The sequence below is a fragment of the Eptesicus fuscus genome, chromosome 18 (genome assembly GCF_027574615.1).
Source record: "Eptesicus fuscus isolate TK198812 chromosome 18, DD_ASM_mEF_20220401, whole genome shotgun sequence".
Taxonomy (NCBI): domain Eukaryota; kingdom Metazoa; phylum Chordata; class Mammalia; order Chiroptera; family Vespertilionidae; genus Eptesicus; species Eptesicus fuscus.
Window position 1 is genome coordinate 34,033,334 of NC_072490.1, and position 16,002 is coordinate 34,049,335.

Below are 16,002 nucleotides of genomic sequence, written 5' to 3' on the forward strand. Positions count from 1 at the left end.
CCCAAGTCCTATGTGAGGTTGATGGGCCTTTAAATTTAGTGTTTAAGTGAGTCATTACAGACAATTTTCTGAGTTACTAAGTCATCTTTACCAGGCCATCAGTCATCTGTTAAATCAAAACTTGAAGGATCAAGCTACCTCTTTTAGGGAAACCCAATAGAAAGATAAGCCTTTCTAGTACTCTTATTTCTATACTACATAATAATATTCCCTATTGATATTTCTGATATTCAAATTCATAAATTTTTTGCATCAAACAGCTGTTAATCACAGCAACAGAAATGCTTGTAACACCTAAAAGTGGTAAAATAACAGTTGCAGCTGCATGTTTAGATTTTATTTCTTATATAGTACCTATTGGCTATCTATATCCATTTTATTCCTTAGAGAGTCCTTTTGAGAGCTCTGTTTTTATAGAAAAAGAAGGAACTCTAGACTTTTCACATGCAATAATTGTATTTTTAACAACAGGTTGTGCCGAAACCGGTTTGGCTCAGTGGATAGAGCGTCGGCCTGCGGACTCAAGGGTCCCAGGTTCGATTCCGGTTAAGGGCATGTACCTTGGTTGTGGGCACATCCCCGGTGGGGGGTGTGCAAGAGGCAGCTGATCGATGTTTCTCTCTCATCGATGTTTCTAACTCTCTATCCCTCTCTCTTCCTCTCTGTAAAAAATCAATAAAATATATTTTAAAAAAACAAACAAACAAAAAAAAACAACAACAGGTTGTTCAGAAACTTTTCTGGTACGTGTGAAATGATGTTATTTCTTTTAGTTGGAACCAAACTGTAACTGGGGGAAAAGATCAGAGTTTTTCTCTATGATTTTTCTTCTAGAAACAGTGAAAAGTAAACAAAAGTTAAAAGTCTTTACTACTTATTAAAAAGAATAAGTAACCAGAAACACTACCTCTGTAATTTCAGATCATGTACTGTTATGTGAAGATGAATTACTGACACTGGTGACCTGGTATTCTTGTGGCAGTTGGTGCAGTACCTGCTCTTTACAGGATGTTGACTCCTTGAAGACAGGGGCCAATTATTTTATATTTATCAATCACAGTGTCATGCTCCCATCTCTCGCATTACCATCTTGGCAATAAAATAATCTGAAGGGGAATTATGATCATAGAAGGAACTATCTAATAGTGGATAGAAAGATATAGAAGGTCACCAAATTGTGGCCTGCGGGGATCAGTCAGCCAAGTGGTGCTCCCACTATGGGAGTGCACTGACCACCTGCTTTGAGCATCTGCCCCCTGGTGGTCAGTACTCATCATAGTGACTGGTCGACCGGTCGTTCTGGTCATTCCACCATTCGGTCACTGGGCTTTTCTTATATAGGATAATATTTTAGGTAAGAACTACAGGAAAGTGTTTATAAAATTACATTGTGAAGTAGTCTAATTTGTGATTGAGAAAGGGCCAAACAAATGAAATGTTTATGCATTTGTGTATATTACACACTCAGTAGTACCATATAGTTTTTATATGTAAATGCTGGAAATAAATACCAGAATTTTGTTCTCCCATTAACCATGGGACCTGTGCAGTCAATAATGAAGTCTTTCTGATTTGCCCAGGAATTAGATACAAAGTAGAATTCCTTTATCCTGAATTCTTTGTGGTAGAGTATTCTAATGGCATGGGTTTAGAGACTGTTCAGGGTAGCTATCTTTTATGACCTGAAGAGACCAGGAGGTCTGTTACATCAAAAACGCTAGTACTCAAATGATCCTGACCCAGGAGACTAGCACAATTTTTGGTCTTTAGATGATCTTCCTCAATTTTTACAAATGATCACACTGTTGTTTTTTTCTATTAATAGGAAGCTGAATTGTCTTGTTTTTCTAATTTAATGAAGACTTAAAATATAAATTGATAAATGTATGGGTACCATGTTCTTAGCCCACTTTAGTAATGCAGTCTACTTCTTTCTTTGTTAATGATAGTATTTGCCTTTTAACTTAAGAGTGAGGTGTGATAGCACCTGGGCAGTGTTCTCACACTGCCACTAGTAACAGAAGTATAGTTGATGATAGCAATCTAGTGCTCTGTATTCGAAGTTGACCACACCTTTCTCAGATAGCCACTTTCTTATTCAGGGAGCTAAACAAAAAGGTGTGGTTCCCACCTCCCTGAGAGGTGAACCAAACTGTTACAACCCAAGAGACCTGATAATTAAAGTTCCAAATCCATCTTTGTCTATATTTACCAAGGGAAGTCTTGTTTCCAAATTGAAAGTACAGCTTTAACTCCAAGGTTCTGTCTTAGTCATAACATATTTGACACTTTGCTAATGTTGTTTCTGCTAATTAAATTTGGTACCTGTAATTGAAGAATCTGGTGCAGCATATCCAGATATGCTTAGCCTGTTTTCTATAAAGGAAAAAATCTGTACAAAACATTACCAAAGATGAATTTTGATTGCTGATATTTTTCAAGTAGCCTGGTTTCTCCCCACCTGATAGAAGTTGCTGCATCTTTCCAAACAGGTTCTCTAATGATCTTGCTTCACCATGGCTACAAATATGGAGGGGCTGGTTCAGCACAGAGTGGGGACCCAGCAGGTGGCTGAGGTGAGTGACAGGGGCTAGCACAATAGCTAGCACCCTTGCTTTTGATAGGAAAAGTACATCAGTGTGCTCTGTTGTTTGAAAACAGTCCCAATGAAGTCAGGATGTAATCTAAATCCAAAGGAGGAGGATGCTGCCATGGAAGAAAAAATGAAAATGACAAGAACATTTACTCCTATTCTTTTGCATGAATAGTGTAGCCTAGCTGCATACAGTAAGTGACTTAAAAAAAATTTCACCTTGAAAACTAAAAGAATCTGATGCTTTTCGAACATGTGGGTACAGCTTTAACTCCAAGGTCCTGTGTTAGTTTATTTCACATTTGGCACTTGCTAATATCGTAGTATAGTGGAAAACCCAGTTATGTGCATTCTGCAGTCATTATTGACCATCTACCTTATACTGGAGAATTTGCTTAGTGCTGAGAAATATGGAGATGAATGAGCCATTGGTCCTTCCTTTAGCATTTTCAGGAATGGGTTAAAAAGTAATTATAAAGCAGGGTGAGAAGTACAATTCCATGTGAGGAAGGTGATCCTAGAGGTGGGTCTTGAGTGATAAATAAACATTTGTCAGACGGACCCAAGGAAGTGGGGTGGCAGAAGTCAGAAACCTATAAAAAGTCATGAAATAGCTAGGCAACTTGAGGTGTAAAGGAGGGAAATAGGGCCAGATCTTTTCACTCTGTACCAGGTCCTATGAATAGTCTTTAATCATCACCACAACCATATGAGGTTGGGATGATCATTATTCCCATTTCATAAGTGAGGAAAGCAAGGCTCAAAGGCAAGTAATTGGCCAAGGGCACACTGACCCAGTTCTGTTTCACTTCTTCCAATAAACCATGCATCATATTGGAACTAGGGGCCATTAGAAGGATTCAGATTTGTATTTTTGACTCAGTACTCATATTTCTAGGGTAAAAATGCAAATTTATTAAAAAATGTACATTTAAAGAAAGGATTTTTAAAAATAAAAACTAAGTTCACACATACCTGTTTAAACCAATAAAAGTAGTGAGCAGATTTTTCACACTTTAGATCAACCACGAACTTTAAGGCAACAGTGTAACTAATCATCCCCTTCCTCCAATAAATAATGATTAATATTAACTATGATAATAGATGGATTTCACACATTTTTTAGTACTATATTTTAGAAAGGCCTATCAACTATCAAAATGCTTGTGGTTATTTGTTGCTTTAGTTTCTGATAGGAATAATTTTCTTAAAAAATCATTGTGGATTTTTGGTGTTTTGTTGTTGTTTTTTCCCCCAAATATTTAGGGTTATTTTGCATTTAATACAATTTCCAATTGAGGCTGATTTGGAGACTAGTTATGGATCACTGCTGTAAAAAGGTCATCATTAATTCTTTAGGGGAAAAGTTTAGTAACCTATAGTAACTTATTCAATAATATATTTTGTGTATGTATTCAGAAAATTTGCTACCTAAAATTTTTGGTCAGGTACTGTATTTCCTTCAGGAAATGGAGTTTTATATAGTATTAACTTAGTGCAACTATTGTTACCCATAGCAAAAAGTGCAGTTTTAGGAGATTTCCAAAATAAGAGGAGGCGTTCTTAATAGGAGTGCAAAAGCAATCTTTCTACTTAAAATATTCCCTAAATTTCCTTGCTATTGTTTTGAGGGATAAGTATGTGTGTGTGTTTGAAATTTTGAGCTTAATAACTTTGAAGCTACAATCATGTGCCACTTAACAATGGGGATGTGTTCTAAGAAATTCATTGTTAGGCAGTTTTGTTGTACAAAGATTATAGAATGTACTTACATAAACCTGGATGGTATAGCCAACTTACTATATGGTGTAGGTCAGCATTTTTCAACCTTTTTCATCTCGTGGCACACTTAAACTAGTTACTAATTACTAAAATTCTCTGGCACACCAAAAAATATATATTTTGCTGATCTGGCAAAAAAAAGGTATAATTTTGATACATTCACACCCAATGGCTGTTGTGTTGGCTGTTGTCATTTTATTATTTGACAATCTAAAGGAAAAGAAGTTAGTGCCCCTGAGTAAATAGTCAGGTATTGCATGTTTAAAACTTCTCATGGCACACTAGTGTGCCTTTTGTGGCACACAGGTTGAAAATTGCTGGTATAGCCTATTGCTCCTAGACCACAAGTCTGTACAGCACGTTACTGTACAAAACAATATAAAATTAAATCGAACAAAAGAAAATGATGCAATCAGGAGACATGGTAAACATGAGGTGTATGAGGCTGAAGTAAAGAATACACTCTAGCCCTGGCTGGGTGCTAAGTGGTAAAACATTGGCCTGTGCACTGAAGGGTCTTGTGTTCAATTCCCGGTCAAAGGCATGTACCTGGGTTGCGAGTTTGCTCTTGCCTTCCAGTGCGTGCTAGAGGCAGCTGGTAGATATGTCTCTCTCACATCAACGTTTCTCTTTTTCTCTCTCTCCTCTCCCTCTGTCTCTTAAAAAGCAATGGAAAAAATATCAACTGAGGATTAACAACAACCAAAAACACAGTATACTCTAAAATAATGATAAAAAGTATAGTGTGTGTGTGTGTATGTATGTGTATGTGTATATATATATATATATATATATATATATATATATATACATATATATAAAGTATAGTATAGCCCTAGCTGGTTTGGCTCAGTGGATAGAGCATCGGCCTGCAGACTGAAAGGTCCCAGGTGCAATTCTTGTCAAGGGCTCAGGTTGCAGGCTCAATCCCCAGTAGAGGGCGTGCAGGAGGCAGCCGATCAATGATTCTCTCTCATCATTGATATTTCTATCTCCTTCTCCCTTCCTCTCTGAAATCAATAAATATACATATAAATTAAATATAGTATAGTAAATACATAAACCATTAACAGTCGCTTATTACCACTATCAGGTATTATCTATATACTAGAGGTCCAATGCACGAAGATTCGTGCAAGAATGGGCCTTCCTTACCCTGGCTGCCAGCACCGCCTTTTCTCTGGCCTGGAGCTGCCTTTTTGCTCCGGCCCAGAGCTACCTTTCTGCCTTCCCACACTGCCCAGAGGCCCGCAGCGGCTGGGGCGGTGTGGAACGCCCCCGGCCACTCGGCGCCTGTGTATACAAATTAACCCACCATCTTTGTTGGGTTAATTTGCATAATCACTCCTGATTGGCTGGTGGGCGTCTCGAATGTACAGTCAATTTGCATCCTACTCTTTTATTAGTGTAGATTAGAAGGCTGATATGCTAAGTGTTCGTCCAACCGGTCGCTATGACACACACTGACCGCCAGGGGGCAGACATTCAACACAGGAGCTGCTGTGACACGCACTGGCCATTTACAGAGAAATGGCACTGCGGACCTGGTGCCCACAAAGCAACACTTGGCTTCCCCCAAGTGGGACACAGGCCCCACCACTACCCCAGAGCAACACCCCTACCAAATCATAGCCGACGCTGCCGAGATCCCATGGCGTAAAATGTGGCCCACAGCCCAGCCCAGCCCAGAAACGTGGCTGTGGGCACCAGGTAATGATGTCACATAGCAACACCCAGCTTCCTCTCCCTAGCGACTAGCCTTCTTGGAGTTTCTTCAGCCCAGGAACACAACATGCTTTTTAGCCAGGTGCAAACATTTTACACTTTAACAAAACATCTGTGAAGCGTTTTCCTGTGCCTCATCTCATTTCATCCTCACAGAAGTCCTGGAGTAGGTAGATAGGAGACTCGGTAGAATCCTATTTTCTTTTCATTAGTTGGAAAACAGATTTAGAAAGCTTAGAAACTTGATTTGACTGAAAAGAAGAAAGAAATGGTGGACCTTGAAAATGACTTCAGGTTTTCTCACTGCACAGAATATAGTCAAACACTGCTGCAGTTAAATATTTTACCCTTTGTTCTCCCTGGGTGATCTACAATAATAATCTGCATTGTGTTGATATTTACTGCTGTGTTGCTGACAATTACCTGAAAAAGAAGTTGTGGTGCTTCACTGGGCTGGAAAAAGTTTAAATCAGAAAGCAGGTCTAATTAAGCAAGTTTATTCTATATAATAAAAGGCTAATATGCCAATCAACTGAAGGGCAGAACGACCCATCGCTATGACTCTCATTGACCACCAGGGGGCAGATGCTCAATGCAGGAGCTGCCCCCTAGTGGTCAGTGTGCTCCCACAGGAGGAGCACTGCTCAGCCAGAAGCCCTGAGCCGGGCTCATGGCTGGCGAGTGCAGCGGCGGTGGTGGGAGCCTCTCCCGCCTCCGCGGCAGCACTAAGGATGTCCGACTGCCAGCTTAGCCCTGCTCAGACATCCCCTGAGGGCTCCTGGACTGCGAGAGGGCGCAGGCAGGGCTTAGGGGATCCCCCCCCAGCCCCGGAGTACACGAATTTCTTGCACCAGGCCTCTGGTGTATATATAAAAGGCTAAGTTGACTTGTGCAATATAAAGCTCGCACGTGTGTGTTTCAATCTGTCATTGTTGATCATGAATTTGGTTGACACTTCTATTATAGAGAAAGGGCGAATAGTGATACTAAAATATTTCTTCTAATTAATTTCCTTTCAATGTGCACAAATTCATGCAGCAGGCCACTAGTATATTATATAAATTGTATGTGCTATACTTTTATTCAGCTGGCAGCACAGTAGCTTTGTTTTCACCAGCATCACCACGAACGTGAATAATATAGTCACTAAGCAATAGGAATTTTTCAGCTCCACTATAATTATTTTGGACCACCATTATATTTATATATATATATATATATATATATATATATATATATATATATATATATATATGGTGCATTGTTGACTTAAAATGTTGTGAAGTATGTGGCTGTATATATGGGGTGAGCAAAAGTAGATTTACAGTCATATAGAAATAATACTATCTACACTAATAGAAGAGAAACATGCAAATTGACCATCGCTCTGCTACACCCACCAGCCAATTAGGAGCGAGTATGCAAATTAACCCAACAAAGATGGTGGCAGCCACAGAGTTGGAGTGAGCAGGAGGCTTGGGTTGCCCCTGGTGATGGAGGAAGCTAAGCTTCCCACCCACCCTGGCCAGCCCTTGCCTCTGCTCAAGGCTACAAAGTTTCAATTATAGAAGATAAATAAATCCCAGATACCTGCTTCCAGCCGACCCTGGCCTCCACTCCAGGAGGTGCTGGAAAAAAGAAAAAGAAAAAAAGGAGGGTCTGGGAGCTTGGGTCACTGGGGGTGTGTGGCCAGCCTGCAAACAGCCATCAGCCCCTCACCCAAGCTGGCCAGACACACCCCTGTGTGGACCCCCACCATGAAGGGGGTGTGGCCAGCCTGAAAACAGCCCTCAGCCCCTCACCCAGGCTGGCCACACCCCCATGGCCCAATCCCTGTAAATGGGCAGTCGAACATCCCTCGAGGGGTCCCAGATTGAAGAGGGTGCAGGTTGGGCTGAGGGACCCCTCCCCCCCCCCTGTGCACAAATTTCATGCACCAGGTCTCTAGTAATGAATAATATATTTCACATACCCCTATAAACCTACTTTTGCCCACCCCGTTCAGTTTGACTTAAATTTTGTAAATATATCTAATGTATAACTATAATTATATGCCATGTACTATATGATACAGTATACCAGGTATTATGCTAAGCCTATTAGCTCATTTAATACTTCCACTAACACTATAAGGAAAACATTATTGTTTTCCCCACTTTAAATAAAGAAACAGAGAGAGAGATTTATTTTGCCAGGTTTCAAACACTTATCTGAGTGACTTCAGAGCCCAGCTTTTAACCACTATACAATAAGTCCATTTTTTTAAAATATCCTTAATGCTAATAGTATAATTAGTTTTCTGGATTTGCACAATTGTCTTTATACCTTCATTTTCCAGATTTTCATTGTAACACTTTGTAAGAGTCAATAGCACTCTTATTTAAAAATAAATAAATAAATAAAACAATTGTTTCCATGATCATGGAGTATCAGAAGTCTGGAATTCGGGGTTCTGCTAAATCTATGTACTATGGAATTGACTATGGATAAAGAACAATATGGCCCTAGCTGGTTTGGCTCAGTGGATAGAGCTTCGGCCTGTGAACTGAAAGGTCCCAGGTTCGATTCCAGTCAAGGGCACATGCCCGGGTTGTGGGCTCGATCCCCAGTGGGGGACTTGCAGGAGGCAGCCGATTCATGATTCTCTCTCATCATGGATGGTTCTATCTCTCTCCCCTCTTCCTTCCTCTCTGAAATCAATAAAAATTTAAAAAAGAACAATATGGTTAGTTTTTTAAAAGGATAGTTGACAGATGAGAATTTGTAATTAAAGCAGTGGGAGATTGATCATATGTAACAGTAGAATTTTGCTTTACATAAATGAAATAAATTTTGTAAAGGGCTTCAGTATTCTTAAAACATTTAAGATTTCCCTCTCTAACTGGAAATTTAAAACAGATACACACAGACAAATACATATGTGTATTTCTTCATCATTGCCTAAATGAAGTAAAGACACTATTCAACTCTATAAGATGTTTTGAGTTAGGAGAAATTTAGGAGTTAAGAGTTGGAGCACTTTGAGTCACTTACTGATTGGCAGAAAGAGACCACTCATAGACCCAAAGTATAAGTTGCTTTTATTTTTCCACAATGGAAGTGAGGTGGCTTTATAGAACTTGGCAAGACTATTCCTTGGTCCCTGGGCTGTATAAGCCATCAGATGTTCTTTGAACAGGAAGGTTCTGTCATCACTAAAAAAATAGCCAAATTCTTACAACCCCATTATTCTTTTTATCATTATGGCTTGCATCACCATTACATAAAACTTAATGTTCCATATAAGAGAATGTTTAAAAACAGGGCTTTTTTAGTTTCTGAATAAAACTCAGTATTGGCAAGGCTACATCCTTAAGCAGGAGAAAGCAAAGTCATTGCTCAGGTTTCAAGTTTCCAGTATTCTGGAAAGATGTAACTCATTGCATTAAATTTTATTATTCTGCCCTCTTACAAACTGGACATTTAAACTTTCATTTTCTTGTCAAAGTATATATATATACATAGATTTAAAAGTTGACCAGTACTATGTTTGGCTTGAAATAGAGAAGCAAGCTCCTGAACCACCCCACCCTCTTTTTATCCCCAAGTCTCCCTCTCTAAATTGATCTCTTCTGATATTTAACTTTTTATTTATAAAAATATTCTTACTCTGTTTTGTTTTTTAAATCAGTGTAAGACATTGTCCTTTTTTGAGAGAGGTTAGTGTGTTTTTTAAGTTGATTTTAGAGAGGAAGGGGAAGAGAGAGAGTAAGAAACATCAATTTGTTGTTCCACTTATTTATGCATTCATTGGTTGGCTTTTATATATGCCCTTCACCGGGGATTGAATCTGCAACCTTAATGTATTGGGACAATGCTCTAACCAACTGAGCTACCTGGCCGGGTGGGAGTTGTTTTCTTTTTTTTTTTTTTTATTGTATAAAATGGAAGATTTATCGTTACAACCATTTTTAAGTGTGCAGTTCAGTGGCATTTGGTACATTCACATTATTTTGCAAACATCACCACCATCCATCTTCAGAACTTTTTCATCTTCCCAAACTGAAACTCTGTATCCTTTAAACACTAACTCCCATTTCCTCTCCCTGCAGTCATTGGCAACCACTATTTTTACTCTCTGAATTTGACTACCTGAGGTACCTCATATAAATGGAATTATAGAATATTTGTCATTTTGTGACAGACTTAGCATAATGTTCTCAAGGTTGATCCACATTGTAACATATATCAGAATTTTCTTACCTTTTAAAACTGAAAAATATTCCTTTGTATCTGTATACCACATTTTGTTTATCAGTTTATCCATCCATGGACACCTGGGTTGTGTTCACCTCTTGATTCTTTTGCAGAAAATGCTGTGACAGCCCTGGCCAGTATGGCTCAGTTGGTTGAACATTGTCCCATGCACGGAAAAGTCACTGGTTCAGTTCCTGGTCAGGGCACATGCCCAGGTCGTGAGCTCAATCCCGGATCAGGGTGCATGCAGGAGACACCCTTCTGTTGTTTGTTTCTCTCTCTCTCTCCCCCTCCCTCCCTCCCTCCCTCCCTCCCTCCCCCACTTCCCCACTTCCTCTTTTCCTCCAAAAAAAAAAAAAAAAGGAAAAATGCTGTTATGAATATGGGTGTACAAATAAATACCTTTAAAGTTCATTCTTTCCGTTCTTTCGGGTATACACCCAGAAGTGGAATTGCTGGATCATATGCTAATTTTATGTTGAATTTTTTTAGGAACTGCCATACTATTTTCCATACCAACACTTAATATTTTCTTGTTCTTGGTGTGTGTGTGTGTGTGTGTGTGTGTGTGTGTGTGTTATTGTTGATCCTCACCTGAGGATATTTTTTCCATTGATTTATAGACAGAGTGGAAGGGAATGAGAGAGACATAGTGATTGGTTGCCTCCTGCACGCACCCCAACAGGGCTGGGATTGAACCTGCAACCCAAGTACCTGCCCTTGACTGGGAATTGAACCCAAGACCCTTCAGTGAGCAGTTCAATGCTCTAACCACTGAATAACACCAGCCAGGGCTTAATCATTTTTAAATATGCAGTTCAATAGTGTTAATTATACTCACATTGTTGTGCAACGGATCTCCACAACCTTTTTATTTTGTAAAACTGAAACTATATTTATTAACAACTCTCCATTTCCCATTCCCTAGCCCTTGACAGCCACCATTCTACCTTCTATAACTTTGACTGCTTTTATACCTCATATAAATGGAATCATATAGAACTTGTATTTTTTTCCAACTAGCTTATTTTACTTGTATAAATCCTCAAGGTTCTGAGCTCTCTATTCTATTACATTGGTCTATATTTTTGCCTTTATCTCTCTACCATAGTGATTTGATTGCTATAGCTTTGGAGTAAGTTTTAGCAGTTTGGGTCCTGTGAGATTCCCTATAAAGGTTAGGATGGATTTTTCTATTTTACAAAACAACATTGTTGCCATTTTAATAGGGACTACATTGAATCTGTAGATAGCTTTATGTGATGTTGACATCTTTAAAATATTAAATTTTCCAATCCATGAACACAAGATGTTTTTCCATTTATTTATGTCTTTAATTTCTTTCAGCAGTGTTTTGTAGTTTTCAGTGTACAGCTCTTTTACTTCCTTGCTTAAGTTTTACAGATGTTCCCCTTTTACCCCCCTTGTCCCTGTCACCTGGTTCCCACTTCACCCCAGGCCTTCACCACCCTATTTTCTGTGTCATAGGTAATGCATATATGCATATAAATTCTTTGATTAATCTCTTCCAGCCCCCTCCCCCTGCCTCCACCCCTTCCCTCTGAGATTCAGCAGTTTATTCCATGTTTCCATGTCCTTGTTCTATTTTAGTCATCAGTTTATTTTGTCATTAGATTCCTTGTTCATTTATTTTGTTTTTTAGGTTCAATTGTTGATAGATATACACTGAGTGGCCAGATTATTATGATCTCTGAACACATGATAATCTGGCCACTCAGTGTATATCCTATATAATAAAAGGCTAATATGCAAATTGTCCCCTCAACCAGCAGGCAGGCTGGCCGACCGCCCATGTCCCCTCCCCCTGGCCTGGCTGGCCGGACCCCACCCATGCACAAATTCATGCACCGGGCCTCTAATGTGTGTGTGTGTGTGTGTGTGTGTGTGTGTGTGTGTGTGTATGTATGTATGTATGTATGTATATGTATATATACACACACAGAGTGGCCAGATTATTATGCGTTCAGAGATCATAATAATCTGACCACTCAGTGTATATTTATTGCCATTTTAGTGTTGATATTTTTTATCCTTCCCCCTGTCCCTCCCTCCCCCCCCTCCTCCTCCTCTTCCTCCGCCTTCTTCTCCTTCTCCTTTGTGTATCCTTCATTTCTTACTGGTCCTTTTTCATGTCTCTGATGTTCTCACTAATTTCCTTGAAATTCTCACTTGAGATCCTTGAAGTTCTCACTAAGTCCCTTGAAGTTATCATTAAGATTCATGAGCATCCTTGTAATAATTGTTTTGAACTCTGTATCTAGTAGTTTGCTTGCTTTCATTTCACTTAGTTCTTTTTCTGGAGATTTCTTCTGTTCTTTCATTTGTGACATGTTTCTTTGTCTCTACATTTTGGCTGCTCCCCTGTGTTTGTTTCTGTGTATTAGATAGAGTTGCTAATGTCTCCTGGAATTGGTAGAGTGGCCTTGCGTAGTAGGTGTCCTGTAGGGCCCAGTGGCTCAGCCTCCCCAGTCACCTGAGCTGAGCACTCCAGGTGCGCCCCTGTGTAGGTTGTGTACACTGTCTTATTGTAGTTGAACCCTGATTGTTGTTAGGGTAACTGGGAGGAATTGACTCCCCAGGTCAGTAGGCTATGAGGACCAGCTCCAACTACAGTGGAAGAGTTGCTGTGCAGCAGATACTTTATGGAGTAGGACTTGCAGTAGGACTTGCTTCAGTGGGGCTTTGGTGCTCACGGAGTCTGCCCTTGAGTGTGTTGCCTGTATATGAGTAGAGTTGTAATCTGGTATGGTCTGAAGCTGTCCACCGGGTGCAAAGTCAGCCACTGCCTGGGGCCACCAGTGAGCTACAGAGCGATCTGCAGATGGCTGCTACTTGTGTTGGGTTTGGAAGTACCCAGGCATGGCCAACCTGTGAAGCAAGGCAGGCTGCTGCTAGTGGTGGTCTTGCTGATGCTAGCTGTTGCTTGTTTGAGAGATTTTAGGAAAGTCTGAATCCTGAGCCAGGACAGGCCATTCATATGGAAAATCCACTGCAAACAGCTTGGATTGGGCATCAAATTGGATGGGGCAGGGTCTTAGGAAATCACCAGGGCAGAGTGAACAGTATGAGACAAGCTGATGGAAACTCAGATATGGCTACTAGTCAGCTCTGGACGGGGGAGGTGTCAGCATAGGAACACTGGCCTCAGTGAGCACCCTTGTCTGGGAGAAAGCCACTCCTGAGTTCTTGCTCAAATGCCAGGCAATTCTGGATCTCTGCACATGCCCCCCCACCCCGCCACCCCCCACGCCACTGCCCCAGCACCGAAGCCCAGAGGGATCGAGTCAGAGTAAAGTCCATTCACTGTCCCATTAAGAGGAAACTGCTTGGGTCTCCAAGAGCCTGCATGTCACTCAGCCACAAGCCCTACGGGTTTTTATTACCCGAAATTATGGGGGCTTCTCTTCACAGCGCTGAGACCCCTTGCTCCTCACAGGAGGCCTCCACAGCCTAGATATCCCTCCCGATTAAAAACATGCCACACATGGGTGTCAGACCAGTTCATTCCACGCCTCTGCCCCTCCTACCAGTCTCAATGTGCTTTCTTCTTTACTTCTCTAGTTGTAAGACTTCCTTCCATTCAGCCAGATTTCAGATGGTTCTGATTGATGGTTCTGTATTTTTTTTGCAATTTTGATGTGGTTGTGGAACTTGGCAAGTACAGTGTTTACCTACACCACCATCTTGGCTCTCAGATCTAGTAGTTCATTATTTTTTGTGGTAGTAATCCATTGTGTGTATATACAATTTCTTTTTTATCTATTTTCCTACTGATGGACACTTGGGTTGTTTTCATTCTACTATTACAAAAATGCTCTGAGCATTGTGTAAGTGTTCGTGAGAACATATACTTTTATTTCTCTTGGGTAGATACTCTAAGCGTGGACTTTTTGGGTCACATGGTAAATGTTAGGCATTCTGGTAGATGTGTACTGTTTTTTCATTGTGGTTTTAATATGCATTTCTCTAATGAAAATGATGTTAAGCATCTTGATATTTGCCACCTTTGATGAAGTGTCTGTTAAATCCTTTGCCTATTTTAAAAAATTGAGATGTTTGCTTTCTTACTGAGTTTTGAGAATTGTTTATATATTCTGGATACATGAGGTACGTGGTTTCCAAATGTTTTCTCCCAATCTGTGACTTATCTTTTCATTCTCTTAACAGTATTTTTGAAGAGCAGATTTTTTTCTATTTTTGTGAAGTTTACTTTATCAATTTTTTATTTTATGAATCATGCTTTTGATGTTATATTTTTATCTTTACATAACCTAATATCATAAAGATTTTCTTCTGGTTTTCTCTGGAAGTTTTATAACTAGATTTTATATTTATAATTCTCTTTTAATTTTTTTTAACTTTAATCATAGTGTGATCATAGTGTGATCAGAGAATCTGGTTTGTATGGTAACAATTCTTAGAAATTTTTTACTTTAAGTTTGGTGTGTCACCTTCCTAAGTGCTCATGTATATGTAACTAGGAATATATAGGTTTTAAAATTTAACTAAATTTTTAAAAATCACACTAAATATGATGGTCTACAAGTTTAAGTTTTCCAAATTTTCTTGAAGATGAATTGTAAACGATGCCTCCTTGGGCTTACTTGTGGGTGTATTTCTCTAGGCTAAAAATAGAATTGCTGAAAGCTATCTGGGTTTAATTGTATCTTCAAAGTTTTTGCTATTTTTATTTTCTTCTTCTTTTTTTGCTTTTGTTTTTAAACAGATTTTTAGCAATCATATAGCCTTATATGCAAGAAGTAGCTGGGCCATTGATTAGGTCAGTAGTTTTATTCAGCAAGCATTTATTGAATACACATTGTATGGCTTAGGGGTTTTTGGTTCCTTTGGAACCAGTGCCTCCTTTTTATTGCAGTGTTTTTAATGACCCTTTCACTATACCAAAATAATACTCATAGGGAATATAACCACTCAAGCACAAATAAATTTAAAAAATCAATGTAGTACAATAACTATGCAAGAGAAACAAAAGGAAAGCAATTTATTATAAAGTAATGTGTATTTCATGTAAATGATCAGACACAGATATCATAGAAGATATAATGGAGAAATCAGATGGTTGTACATACTTAAATAAGCTATGACTGTAAAAATAATAAGATGAAATTATTTTGTAGAAATAGGAACAGGCCTACAGGGGAACTGGAATGAAAGTAGTGTTAGAATAAGAAAGACTAGACTTATTTGTAATATGGTAAGAAACAAAGAGTTGATGAAAAGAATTGTCAAAAAGGAGGAAATATGATGTCCTTGTAAAGGGGCTTTACCAAAATAACTTCCCATGGTATGTCTTCAGCCAGCATAGTGATGATCTGTCACAGAAAACATCTTTGTTAAAAATCTCACTGCATTTGAGGTATACCAGTATATCTTTAGTGCCTGATAATTTTAAAAGACTTCAGAGACAATATCCTTTTATTGGTCTTAGGAAATAGAGAATTAGAAACAAAACCATTTTGTTTACCAACAAACAAAACACACACAACACACAAACTAGACATTTTACTCAGGTTCATAGGTTTAGTGCTACACTTGCTTTCCTTGGGGAAATTATAATAGGAATGCTCTATATTTATACTAGAGGCTCGGTGCACGAAATTCAAGCATGGGTAAGGTCCCTAGGC

General features: G+C 39.2%; 1 protein-coding gene across 1 annotated transcript in view; it reads left to right on the top strand.

Annotated features, from left to right (window-relative positions):
• Positions 1-16,002, top strand: part of NR2C2 (nuclear receptor subfamily 2 group C member 2) — an 84,744-nt gene that overhangs the window by 14,266 nt on the left and 54,476 nt on the right. The window contains exon 2 of the mRNA XM_028127814.2: positions 2,493-2,576. Coding sequence (XP_027983615.1) covers positions 2,517-2,576 — 60 coding nt within the window. The 5' untranslated portion in view covers positions 2,493-2,516. The remainder of the gene's footprint in view (positions 1-2,492; positions 2,577-16,002) is intronic.